This window comes from Canis lupus, chromosome 1 (genome assembly GCF_003254725.2).
Source record: "Canis lupus dingo isolate Sandy chromosome 1, ASM325472v2, whole genome shotgun sequence".
In the NCBI taxonomy this organism is placed as follows: Eukaryota; Metazoa; Chordata; class Mammalia; order Carnivora; family Canidae; genus Canis; species Canis lupus.
Window position 1 is genome coordinate 92814661 of NC_064243.1, and position 14515 is coordinate 92829175.

At 39.1% G+C, this 14515-nt stretch overlaps 1 protein-coding gene across 23 annotated transcripts in view; it reads right to left on the reverse strand.

The window, feature by feature from the left end:
• GLIS3 (GLIS family zinc finger 3) overlaps positions 1-14515 on the reverse strand; it is a 545819-nt gene that overhangs the window by 425036 nt on the left and 106268 nt on the right. For 13 of the 23 annotated variants that reach the window (XM_049092635.1, XM_049092627.1, XM_049092609.1 and 10 more), the window contains 2 exons: positions 10178-10347; positions 6730-7216 (listed from right to left, as the gene is read on the reverse strand). The exons of 6 other annotated variants lie outside the window; for them this stretch is intronic. In XM_049092635.1, the coding sequence (XP_048948592.1) occupies positions 6730-7117 (388 nt within the window). In that variant the 5' untranslated portion in view covers positions 7118-7216; positions 10178-10347. Of the gene's footprint in view, positions 1-6729; positions 7217-10177; positions 10348-14515 lie in introns of those variants that run through there. 4 more of the 23 variants (XM_025423460.3, XM_025423461.3, XM_025423467.3 and 1 more) reach the window with 2 other exon arrangements.

Sequence of the window (14515 nt, forward strand, 5' to 3'; positions counted from 1 at the left end):
GCCTGGCTGAGAACCAGGGATCCTACTAACACACGTGCAAAGAGGAAGTGTGAGGAAGAACGCCATCACGTTGTATTTTAACTAGAACTCATTACCTTCCTCTGAGTGATTTCCTAATTCTGTCCACACACAGGGCCTAGAAGCAATGACACCCAGAGTCAATAAAATCATGATTTCCTCCAGTCTTCCAAAGATTTCCCACTAAAAGAGATCCAAGCTTTTTGGGAAAAGGCCAATTCCAGGTCTGGGGCAGGGAAGTGCAAGTAGGCCTGGAACATCTCATTATGTGTGAAAGCAAGGAAGTGCCTGATGGGAACCTATCAGAAAGATACAGGAACTGGCCTGAAGGGACCCCCACCTGCCAAATGTGGGACAATGTGAGTATCAAAAAAGAACAGTGATAGTAATGAATTATGGCACAGTGGCTTTTTAAAAAGAATACATGAGGTCTATAGAAATCCTCAAAAAAGGAGAAACAGAAGTTCTTCTTTCCAGAAGATTACCAAATAATAAATACAGAAGGAATACGGGAATCAGAAAAATCACCATTATGTAGTTAATAATACAGTAACTGATTCACACAAGCATCATTGATGGAGAGCAAGATATCTGCATAATTTTGCAAAGATATCTGTATTAATTTTGAAAGGGAAAGTATCCACCAATGCAGAGATCCTGATACCACCTTAGCCAGATGATCAAAAGTAGCATCACAAATACTGGGACAAAAGAGTATCCAGTGCTCCCAGTATATAAGCCGTAAGTAACCTATGTGGTACTCCTGCTAAAAACATTTCACCCAAACCTAATCATAAGGAAATGATTAGGTGAACCAAGTTGTGAGACAAGATAATCAACCTGAACTCTAAAATATCAACATATTTTGTCATGAAACACCAAGAAAAGACAGGGTAGAGGGCCGCCCTAGGAAAAAAGGAGACTAAAGAGACATGACAACCAAATGTAATGCAGGATTCTTTTTTCTTTTTTTCTTTTAAGTAGGCCCCATGCCCAGTGTGGAGCCCAACATGGTGCTCAAACTCACAATCATTAGATCAAAACCTGAGCTGAGATCAAGAGTCTGACACTAAATCAACGGAGCCACCCAGGTGCCCCGTAATAAAGGATTCTTGACTGGATCCTGAATTGAAAGAAAAGAACAGTTACAGAGGACATATGGGTTATAAGTAGGGGGGAAAATAATATGATAAAGTAATGTAAAATATAAAATAATATAAAAATTAATCTGAATATGAATTTAAATATGTATTAAATTTTAAGATATGACTGAGCACTACTGTTGTATCATTCCTTGGTTAAGATTCCTGTTATCCTGGTTGTACAACATGAAAAACATCTGCTTAGAAATTTGGGGGTGAAATGTCAGAATGTCTGCAACTTACTTGTAAGTGGTTCAGCTTCCTTGAGAGAGAAAAAGGTAGCAAATGCTAAAAAGTAAAATAAAATATAATAGACTATAACACAAAATAAGATAAAATCTAACTTTTTTAGAAAGGTAAACTCAGGAACAAAGAATGAGTTTTATTTACGAAGTAAGGTGTGTATGATGGACTAAGCAGGGAGACTTGAGTGGGGCTCCTGGGAAAGCTGATTAAAAGGGGTCAATTTGGAGGGAGTTGTCCCTTTCGTCCTTCGGCCTTTTGTCCTGCCTTCCTCCTTCACTCTTCTCAGAAGAGAGACTCCAGAGCAGGAGCAGGAGTGGGGAAAAGATGAAGGGAAGTTCCATGATTGTGGACCTGACACCTCTGAGGTTCTAATCATCAGCAGCATCACCATCCCTGGGCTGCCCTTTGTATAAAAAAAAATTAACTCCTGGGACACAGGTTTCTGAATGTTCTCAGTTCATGGCATTCTTAGCATCTCATTAATTTTTTCATGGTGCCCCTAGGCCAAAAGGAACAACTAACACTACCCTTTATTAAGTAGTTAGGTGCCAACAACTTAATAGTATTTATGTACTAACAATCTATTAGCTGTTTTAAAAAAAATAGTATACATAAATTAAGAATAAAGGTATTCTTATTTCATTCTTGAATAACCACTATTACTGATGGGAGGTGCATTCCAACCTGTGCCCTCTACTACTTCAGCTCTTGGAATTAGATTGGATGCTACCCCTTCAGCTCCCATTCCACAATGATTTTCATTCAGTACTTGCTTGTCTTTATCATTGTGATAAAATACACGTAACATAATATTTACCACATTAACCAATTTTTTTATTTTAAAGTTTATTTATTTATTGAAGTAATCTCTACCCTCCACATGGGGCTCGAACTCAGGACCCCGAGATCAAGAGTCACACACTCCAAATTTGCCAGCCAGCCAGGCGTCCTCTATCTTAACCATTTTTACTGTGTATATGAAGTACCTCCACACTGCTCGGCAACCGTCACCACCATGCATCCCCAGAACTATTCCATCTTCCCAAACTGAAACTCCATTCCCACCCAACTTTAGCTTCTCATTCTCCCCTCCCTCAGTCTACAGCACCCACCATTTGACTTTTCACCTCTACAACTTCACTCTTCTAGGAATGCTGCATAAGAGGAATCATACAATAGCTGTCCTTCTGAGCCTGGCATAGTTCACTGAGCACAATGTCTTCAAGGTCATCCATGTTGTAGCATGAGTCAGAATTTCCTTCCTTTTTAAGGCTGAATAATATTCAACAGTAGCTATAAAGACACATATTATTTACCCATTCATCTGCCTACACTTGGGCTGCTTCCACCTTTTGGCATACAGAGTACTAGCTTTTCCATCACAACTACTGCAAAGTGGAGCTTTGCAAAGATATGACATCACTAAAAGGATGGAGTGCAGTCTAATGTTGAAACTGTGAACCTCCTCAAGCTAGTACTTTGCCTGGTGTCCAAAGGATGCCATGTATCCTTCTGTTTCCTTCAAAATTAAAAATATTTCATGGTTCCCCCGCAGTTTGCTGTGGTTCTCCAATGCCCTTGGTATACTATTTGAGAACCATGCTCCAATGATGTGGAATTCACTGTTTTTTGAGTTTTCAGTTGAAGAGAACTCAATCCTTAATTAAGTAACTTAAACACTACAATCAAATTTATATTTCTCATGAAGTTCCCACTGGAGATTTCTCCCATTTTTCAAGTCAGAAATTTTCTGTGTGGCAATCCTTAAATGACATATTCTCTATACCCACTTCCACTGGATTCCTGAGAGATGGTATAATCACTCTCAAGGCTTAGAAAATGTATTTTCTTGGCCACCCTGTAAACTGTGCTTGCCCCAAAGCAATGGTACCCCACTGTGATAGTTGGTTTTATATGCCAACTTGAGTAGCTCGTGAGGTGTCCAGACATTTGGCCAAATATCATTCTGGGTGTTTCTGTGAGTGTTTTCAGAGGAGATTTACATTAAATCAGTAGACTGAGTAAAACAGACTGCTCTTCCTAATGTAGATAGGCCTTACCCAATGAACTGAAGGCCTGAATAGAATAAGAAGCTGACCTTCCGCTAAGTAAGAAAGCATTCTTCCCTGACTGCCTTCAAACTGGGATATCGGCTTTTTTTCTGCCTTTGGTCTCAAACTGAACCCTTGGTTCTTCCTGGGTCTCAAACCTGCCATCCTTCAGAAAGGGGGGAGGATACCATTACCCCTCCTAGTTCCAGGCCTTCAGACTCAGACTAGAACTAAACCGGAAGCTCTCCTGGGCCTTCAGCTTGCTGACTCATCTTCCATATCTTGGAAACTCTCAGCCTCCATAATCTATTCAGATATAGGTACAGGTACAGGTATAGATTCCAGCATAGATATATTTCCTATTGGTTCTGTTTCTCTGGAGCCCTAACTAATACAGCCACAGAGTCACAGGTTCTTTGGTACCTGTCCCTCTGGGTCCTGACACGGCCAGTAATGCATGAGAAAACAATGACAAATCCAGGGAGAGATGTCAACCTCAAGTTTATCACATCATCCTATCACATGATCCCCAAGTTTAAAACTCCTCCACAGCTCACCAGTGTGCTCAAGATAGATCCCAACTCCTCAGCATCTCATCTGTAACCTTTATCTGGCCTCTGCTTAGTCCTCTCCAGTCTTGTCTCTTACCACAGTCCCTATACCCTCAATGTGGAATCAGGCAGAAGTTCATGAAACACACATGATGTCTCCCCTCCAGGTTTTTTTTTTAAGATTTTATTTATTTATTTGGCAGAGAGAGAGAGAGAGAGAGACAGAGCACAAGAAGGGGGAGCAGCAGAGGGAGAGGGAGAAGCAGGCTCTCTGCCAAGCAGGGAGCCCGATGTAGGACTCGATTCCAGGACCTTGAGATCATGATCTGAGCCAAAGGTAGATATATAACTGGCTGAGCCACCCAGGCAGGTTTTGAGGGTGATTCTCCCTCTATCCAGAATAAGCTCCATACAACCCCCTCACACACACACACACACACACACACACACACTCACATGCACATACTCTTCCACAAGACATACAATTTGCATGCTTGTAAGGCTAGCTCCTCATCTCTCAGGTGTCTGCCTAGATAGCCTACTCTCCTCCCAGATCCACTTATCAAGCAGGGGCTGGAAACCTCCAAATGTTGCCCTAGTGCCATCAGTGTATCCCTACCAGAGCCCTAACTGTGCTATATCTTAACTGCCCATTTATTTGTCGAATTTTCCTAACTCCTTGAGGGCCAGGACTATGTTTTATTAGCTACTGTATCCCCAGAACAGTGGCTCACCTATAATACATGCTCAATAATTATCTGATCAGTAAATGATTGGATGAAGTTCAAAGAGTCCTAGATCACCATTCTCAACCTGTTGTTGGCTTAATTTAGGAACTGTCAACCAAGACCTAAAAGAGACACATTCAGCCACTGTTGGCACCATCCAGAGTGGTATCCAAGCTACAAGGCCAGAAGAGATAACAATACAGTTACCCTCGACCCCTAATCCATGCTCATGCGTGGCCCAACCATGCAGATCCAGAACAGGCACTGTGAGCTCAGAAGCTGAGCAAGGAGGCAGAAAGTTGAGAAGAGGAGAATCAGGGGACAGCACTGATTTTTACAAGAGTTCCAAGATATATTAACCCTCAGAGTTCACTATCCCTGACTTACTGGAAGCATAATTTTTTTAAACTATGTATATAATTATACCCACTTCTGGTCACCATCAAAGTAACATCCCCAAACTCTTTACCAATGGCAGTGCTGAAGTTATTTGTTCTTTCTAGACATTAGTTCCCTTGCCCCTTAATCAGCAGTACCATACAACCTAGGGCTGTTTTGAGGAATAACTGAGATTCTGTGTTGGAAGCACCCAATACAGTGCCTGATACAGGCTTATTTATGACATAATAAATAGAAGCTGTTAGTACTATCAGCATTAATATTGTCAGCCAGGATTCAAAAACTGGGCCTCCACACCTAAAAATGCAAACACATGAGCCTGACATCAAGGAACGTAGCTCACCATGCTATGACGCAGCAACCTGACAAGGATCGAATGATTTTGGATGCACCCCCAGGGAAAGTTTTTCCTATGCTTGTTCTAAATATCAATAGGTGTGAGAAATAAAACAATCTAAAGTCAAACCTAAACCAAAATAAGAAAAAAGCTACGTACATATTTAGGGTTTTTTCTTAACCTGTCCATTTATACCATACAGAGGAATACAAAGACACTAAAACAACTTTTTGGTTACTCATCTGCTACAAATGAGTATTCACCTGAACTGGGTGAGTTATGAGTTAACTGGGTGAATGACTATTCCAGCTGCTGGCAATTTTATTTGGTAGTGTACCCACCTAATACAAACAACTAAAACCAAATGCTAAAAATACCTACCAGTATATGTAATTGTGCTATTTTATGTAACCAAGCTATATTTCACATGAGATATATATTCTTTCTTTTTTTCTAGCCCAAATACACATTTCATGTGCAACATCACTCATTACGTCAACATCAGTTCCTATAGACAGAGTGTGTCATTCGAATAATTTGTTATTCTCCAACAATTCCGTAATATTTTTAACAATTCCGTAATTTAAAATACATGTTATTCAAACATTACTGAACTAAAAGCACGTTCTCTCTGCACTTCAAATTAACCAAGTTTTCTAGTTCTTCACAAGCCCCAAAATACATCGTTTCATTATTCTCTTCTGGCTTCCTTCCCTCTTGTCACCAGCTAAACTATAAAACTTATATGAGTCTTGCTCTTGGAATAATTTTTTATCATTTCTATGTATGAATTCCTCACTCTATTCGCTGTTAAACCTTCCCCCTTCTTATCCTTTTCCTTCCAAACTTTCCTTCTAGCACCCAACCCACATCATGATGGCTCTGGCCGCCCCTCTGCTCTGTGGCCCAAGGAATCCAGTCCCTTTGTACATCCTGAGGTTAGGGGCTTCCTAAACTGGCTCCTGCCCTCCACCACCACCACCCACCCTCACTCCCTATGTCTGATCTTTCTGTCTCACCTTTTGCTCTGCTCCACAGCCCCATGAGGTACCACATTTACCCCTGTGGTCTCCTTACCCTCACACAAGTACACATCCATCCCCGTACCAAGAAAGCTACATATCATTAAGAGACTATCAGCTTTGACCCTTACATTCAATCATGTGTTTTTCCATAAGATTTGCTGGCAGAGAAGGATCTGGAGAGGAGAAAAAAAATCGTTTCCACTTTTAAAAGATCCCAGAAAGACAATCCTACCTTTCCCAGGATTTGGAGGAAAAGGATTTCCAAACTCCTGCTGCTTTGGCTTTAAAGTGTGTGGCCCTGACATGCCTCCAGCCTGGGTGACCTGGTATCGTGGCTTCCCATTGGTGAGCACTTGTCTCCTGGGGCTCAAGGCGGGCAGATGGAGGGGGCTCTCGGCCATGTTGCTCTGAGGAGCCATCCCTCCTCCCGAGGGCATCTTGAGATGGAGGCTGTTACCAAGGCTTCCGATGGCAGGGCTTGCTGTGCTGCCACAGGACGTGGGGCCAGGAGTCCCAGAGTGGGCTCGGATGGGAGGAATGTGTTGGCCACTGACCATCCCAGGCCCCTGTGGGGTTCCTGATGTCCGGTGGAGACTCATGCTGCATGACCTTCCATTCATTCTGAAAAAACCTGTGGCCAGGATGGTCAAATATCCAATGGCACTAATGACTCCTTTCAGGCAAAGTCCAATAAGTTATCCATGGTGTGGGTTATTAGCCTGTTTAAAAAAATAAATACAGGCATTTTTAAAAGTAAAAATGAAACTAAGTCACAGTGAGTTTTCAACCTGTGTAGCATTCATATCAGGAAGAAAAGAAGCACTCTTAGCAAAACAGCCTTTTATGTAAAGCAGGGTCATCAAATACATGGTTCATTGGCAGGCACTCTCCCCTCCTGCATTCATGGTAGACATGGATTATGGATCACTGTATTGTTTTGTTTGCCACTGAGCCCTTCTCAATACAGTGCTCTTGGCAACTACAACCGATCAACTGGTGCCAGCTTGCAAAATGAAACTTATTTGGCTCCCTAGAAGATCTGTCCATACTAGTTCACTTTTGCTACAGTGAGTCTTGGGAAATCCAAAGCATCACCTTTGCGAGCTGTGAGACCAATGCTCCAAAGTTTCCAGTAAACAAGCAAAAGGCAGATATGGCCTCTAAATGAAATTATGGGGATATTAAACCACTCTCTGATTTTTATTGTAAGAGCAAAATTTTCACAGTCCCTAGACTCACGTAAGATAAAAATAGGGGCTTGGGATTCTCACAAAGACGTCATATAACCACATATCCAAATACAGCAGCATCAGAGTCTTGGTTCCATAATGATTCTGAGTTATGGGGATGGAAAAAGAATCAACACCACAATACTCTCACCTTCTATTAAGATCCTAGAAAAGGAAAAGTCTCTGCAAAACACTTCATGGAAAGCATAATGAAAGAAGGAGGCAATTATGTTCACCATACACACCACACATAGTAAATCAACCATAGTTCCACAAACATGGTTTCATCTGCCACCCCACCGCCACCTTCCTCAAGTGACAAAGAAAGAACCAACAGCACTAGTATCACCACAGGACACCATTATCCATCTGTATATCATAACGTCAGTACTCTCTGGCTACAAATCTTTAGGAAAGGCCCTTCCCTCCCTTAACCAAAAGCTCATAAAATGTGTATAGAGTCAAGGAGGTGACTAAGTGCCACTATTCCAAATGAATGACAAACATAGTCACAATCTGTATTCTTTTACACAGATATGATTGTCATGCAAAGAAGCCAAAGCTGAACAAATATAGGAGATATGGCTGAGTACACGGTGGTAGTAGTCAGATATTCTCTACTGGATGATTCCTACGTTTTCTCTAGGATCCACTCAATGTCTTAGACAAATATTTCCAACCAACTCTCAAATAAATGGCTCCATCAGCCATCAGGGACAGAATATTGAAGGGAAAACTCTCTGTGAAGAAGATTTTTTTTTTCATTTATCCTTTTGGAAAATCAAAAGATTTGATTTTCAAGTCAAGCACTCACTCTGCCCTCTGCAAAGTTTAGTGTGTGCCCAAATGTTGAGAAACTTCAAAAATTATTAACAATATAACATTTGGAATGTTTCCCTCGCCTTTACCAATTTTCTACTTTATTAAGAATTCTATCAGTCCAGCATATTTCATATGGCCACACCATTCAATCCTGAGAAACACTCTGAGCCCCTGCTCCTGCCCTTCCTTCCATTACAGTCCCCAAGAACGGACAAGGAAAGCCAGCCTACCCAAACTTTATCACTTTGAGTTATTTCATGGAACAATAAGAAATAAACCCTAGTACTAAACGGGTTGTAAGATTTTGGTTTTTTACATTGGGAAAATTCCCAATGCCTTTCCAGCTGTGTCCATTTAAGAACTCCAGTGAATTATCATCTGGTCTGTTGAGTCGTGGGTTGACTGTGACCAAGAATCATTTCATATCTCTGTGCTTTGCCAGAGGATGTTGGCCATCTATTCTTCACTCATTCATAAAATAGCATTTTCTGACTACTCTTAACCCTGCAAAAGAGAGGACTTACTCAGCACCAACCAAAAGAAGTAAGTATATATGTTGTATTGGCAATTTGTTGAAAATGAGGAATCATCCAACATGACTGGCATTATGAGCCATCATGAGTCCATGTGACAAGCATCTGTAGATTTACAGACTATGCCCCACTTCCAGTTTTTAAAAACAAAGGAGTCATTTTTGGCAGCAAGATCAATACAAGCAGGAATTCTCATCAAAAATCTGGATAAAAACACATAAGTAGGTACTTAGCATTAGGTTAGATCATTAATTAGGTTTGTGAGAAAAATAATGTGCTGAGAAGCTAATTAAGTATCAGATATTCATACCTGCCTGTCAAGCTGGACTTTTATTTTATTTTTAAACTGAACTCCTGTTTTAAATACCTTTAGATTGAAAGTAACAACAACAATAACAAAAATGCACTTAAATTTTATTACTAAAAAAGCAACAGCCAGAAAGCAAAGTGATGAATGCCATAAAGAAACACCAGTAAGGTGATGGCATACAAGCTAGGAAAACCAACCTCAAGACAAAATAATATAAACTCTGTGTGAAAATATGCTTAATAACCCAGTTCGCACATTAATCATGCCAATGGATCTTTCAAGCATTAGAGACAAGAATTTAAAAATCAATTTTATCTACTGGTATTAAAGTACTTTATATACTTTTTAGCAAGGCCATATGATCATTTATAGTCCTAAATCCCCGTGTTAACAAAAAAGCAATAAACTGCTAACTTTTAAGAAAGATACATCCTTATTTAATCAGAGTAAAAACAGCACTCAACTAGAAGTCAGGACACCTAAGTTCTACCTCTGGCAAATCATTTATAACTTCTCTGGCTTACAGTTTCCATCTATAAAACAGCTGATGATAATCAGTGCCATCTCTTGAAATTCTAATCTTCCAGATAATTAAGATAAGGAAGATTATCAAAGATACCCACTTAAGATGATCAAAGATAAATATGTAGATTTTATACCTATGACACTTAAGTCAAGAGGACAGGGTAGACATGAAAGCAAAAATAGTAACCTTCATCCACTCCATCAAAGCAAGAGCAGATAGGAGGTTCTCACATTAGCAGTGTGCTAAAAGACAACACTTACCTTGAAAAATGGATAACAAGGGATCCCTGGGTGGCGCAGCGGTTTGGCACCTGCCTTTGGCCCAGGGCGCAATCCTGGAGACCCGGGATCGAATCCCACATCGGGTTCCCGGTGCATGGAGCCTGCTTCTCCCTCTGCCTGTGTCTCTGCCTCTCTCTCTCTCTCTGTGACTATCATAAATAAATAAAAAAAATTAAAAGAAAAATGGATAACAAGACTAAATTTGCCTACACTTGGGCAGCCCCGGTGGTGCAGCGGTTTAGCGCCGCCTACAGCCCAGGGCGTGATCTGGAGACCCTGGATCGAGTCCCACATCAGGCTCTCTGCATGGAGCCTACTTGTGTCTCTGCCTCTCTCTCTCATTCTCTTTGCATCTCTATGAATAAATAAATAAAGTCTTTTAAAAAATAAATAAATAAATTTGCCTACACTTTGCCAAAAAGTAAAATCACAACTAATCAATATATCAAAACCTAACTGGTAGATTTCCATTGGCAGAGCATCCTTCTATTTAAAAATCTATTCAAGGGGCACCTGGGTAGGTTGGTTCAGCATCCAACTCTTGATTTCTGTTCAGGTCATGATCTTAGGGTCATGAGATCAAGCCCCACATTGTGCTTCTCGTTCTGTGGGGTATGCTTTAGATCCTCCTTCTCCCTCTGCCCCTCCCCCTCTCCACTGGCACACTCTCTCTTAAAAAAGTATTCAAGTTCTCCAGAATTACTTTCTCCTCCACCCTCCACTCACTGCCTACCCCAAGCTATCAACAGAAAAAAAGAAAGAAAGAAAGAAAGAAAGAAAGAAAGAAAGAAAGAAAGAAGAAGAAGAAGAAGAAGAAGAAGAAGAAGAAGAAGAAGAAGAAGAAGAAGAAGAAGAAGAAGAAGAAGAAGAAAAGGGACATCTGGAAATACACATTTAGGGTACTTTGGATCTGACATATTGATACATTTAGAGTTTTAACGCTCTGTCCATTCAAACAATGAAAATGTTCATTCTGTCAAATGAGTCAACATGAGTTAATAAATCTTTCCATTGACCACTTTCAAACTCTTAAAACACACTCCTCTAAGTCAGGTCAGAAAGGAAATTACTTAACTTCTAAGGAAACTAAGGCACAAAACCATTTAATAATTTCACTGGTTTTCTGGAAAAGCTATGACTTTGATCAAAACACAAAATCATGACACTATCTTCTACCCAAGGCTCCAGGCACTGTGTCTCATAGATTAAAAGATCCAACAAGTGAAAAGCAACGTTAACTCATCCATTCAAGGAAATTCCAAAAACACGAGTCCATAATGCCTCTTTTAGAGCCAAAAGCCCTTTCCTAGTAAATATCATTAATAAACTCATCTAGAGTCATAATTCATCTGATGAGCCAGTTAATTATTAATTTTCATACATCATTTCATTTCCTTAGGCTACATTTAGCCTTTGTTACATTTTCCATTCCTTATGCCACAAGTGTTTCTTACTCTGCATAAAAAACCTGATAATGAGACACAAAATACTGGTCAGCAAACAAAATGTTCCTGGACTGCTTCTTTTATATACATCTAAGCCATCTAAAATAGGGTTTTTATCGATTTTTTTTATTTTTTTCCCCTTCGGGTTAATGATTGTGTAATTTCATTAACTGCTTTTTCAACATCGCTGCCTTGATCATTAATAGGCCCAAGCTATTCCCCTGCGCTTCTCTGGTTACAGCTTTTGTAGCCAGAAGAATATAGAAGTGAAAAGCCTATTGACAAATAATATAAGCTATTCTCATGCGCGGCTGCAGTGTGAAGCACATTTTGCAATTCAATCAAGGACAGATAGAGCTGAATGTTCTTAGATCCCAGGAGTTCATTTTAATAAGCAGAATGTACCTTGTCCTAACACAGGTGACTGACTCCTCAGAAAAGATTGTATAAACAAAAACCAATCTTGTAAGGCATTTTATTGGCAACAATATAAACATGTCTATATTAGATGAAATCAATAAATCAAAATTATTCTTGTCTGCAATTCTGACAAGAGGGAAGTGCAAACATGTGCCTGTGAAACTGGAGGATATTATAGAGGAAATGCATTAGATGTGTACAATATCATTTCTCTAAATTGAAAGGGAGGGTACAATATTATGATAAAATAACCCACAACAAAGTGGAGTTGATCATTTCTGTGGTTTCACAACTTTATTCAGTGAGACTGACAGATTCACAGACTTTACAACAGAAGTTACACAGAAACAGGGCTGGGTGGGATATTTCCACATAAGTGAGATGTAGAGCAACAAACTTATGGAGGTTATACCTGGTAGCTACCACGTATAGAATATAGAGTCAGGTAAGCACTGACAAGGTCTGATGTCCATAATGCTACAAATATTAACATACTTATTCTGAACACTAAGATGTATGAACATTATTCAAGCAATATAATCACCAGTAAGATAAAACCTTACAAATCAAAGAGGTTTAGTGCTGAGTTATATCAATTACAAACATAAAGACAAATTACTATTCCCTCCAGAGATTCAAGACCATTCTTTCAAAGCCCACTCAGAAAAGATAACATAATGAACATTATGGATTCCATCTAGTAGAATCCCTGACCATCTTATCTGTGGATTTAAACCCTTAGCTATCTAGGGATATACACATTTTAATTTTTTTATTTTTATATTTTATAAAATTTTCTCAATGAAAATAATCTTCCCTAAGTAGGGAATAAAACAACCAGCAGTGCCCTTTTAAATTTAAATTAATGGCTAAGACATGCCAAATGCAGACAGTAAACATAGACAAAGGAAAGAAAACAAGAGCAAAGGAGAAGAGCAATATACTAAAAATTCAGTAACCTCTATTAGAATCCGTTCACCATACTTCAGTCCATCTATGTAACTCTCATACTCCCCCAGCTCACTGAATGTCACTACTTTTAGTAGTAATCACCTACAAACGTTTTATTTACTTTGTTCTCAATCATTAACTCATCAATGAGTACAGAAAGTTGTAGAAATCTGTGACCCTATCACAAATGGCAAGGGAAAGGGGAATAATTAGGATTCTAAGAAATCACACAAAACAAGAATGAACTTGGAACCAAAAATATTTTTAATACAAACATAGGTATGTTCAGAAAAGTAACCATGCTGTGGCTCCTAAGTTCCTAGATCTATTTTTAACAAAGTGCTCTTTCTAAAGCAGTGTTTCTCAAACTGGTTGCAATACGATGGTAGGCCCTGAAATCAATTATTCAATGGAAAAAGTGTATTTTAATGAAACTGAACTGACTAGACCAAAATAGAAGCTACCAGAGTACATCTAATGTATTAATTGTTAAGTACTGTTTTGTGTCTGTTACTTGTGGGTATACATGTCTGTATATATCTGTAATGCTTAGAGCGTATTTTGCCTAAGATGAAAAATATGCTTTATGGTGAGTTACAGTCAAAAAGGTATAAAAGCAACTTAAAAAAGCATTTAGATTGTTGCCTGCTCAGACACCTAAAAAGAAAAGCTGCAGGTATAGACAGAGTTGAACAGCCAAAGTAAAAGAAATATCAAATTATAGTTGCAATGAGCAAAGAATCTAAAAGTTCAACATTTTTAGCTTTATAAAGCATAAGGATTCACCAATACAAGGCTATCCTCCTACCACTGCCATCTTTGTGCATTTGACTCAGTATCACTTCATCAGTCATGCTCTATAAACACCAAAAATCAACCAACTAACAAAATTAGGATCCAAATGACCCACAATTGTAGTGATTTCTCATTGCAGAAGGTAGGGGGACCTACCCTGAAACAGAATTTCCTTCTTACAATGCTAAAGGGGGACAAGTTTAAATTAATGCCTAACTGCCTTTGAGAACTGAGTTTTCCAAAATATGTTCTTAATATGAGTTAACCATCAGATCCTATGAAGAGGAATTTGAAATGGAAAAATGAACACATTCCTTATGATGTCACCACTGAATTAATTACCTGAATTGCAAAGAGTGAACACCACAGGGCCATGGTTTGAGACACAAAGGCCGCTTCAGAAATATAAAAGAAAAGTAACTAGCTGGAGATTTTTCTTTCAAAAACAAAACAAAATCTCCACACTCATACAAGGAGGTACATATGTAGTAAAATATGGCAAATGTAAAGTGCATTCTTTGTCATTTTTTTGTGTAAAAATAACTAGTTGGTCCATATGAATAACTATTTACAAAGCTAAAGGTCACAATCCTTTCAAACAGGTAATAAATAATTATTTATGGGAGGTTCTAGAAATAAAATTGAATTTATCACAGATTAAACCAAATATTCAAGCATATTAAAGTGTCCTGCATCACATGCAAAA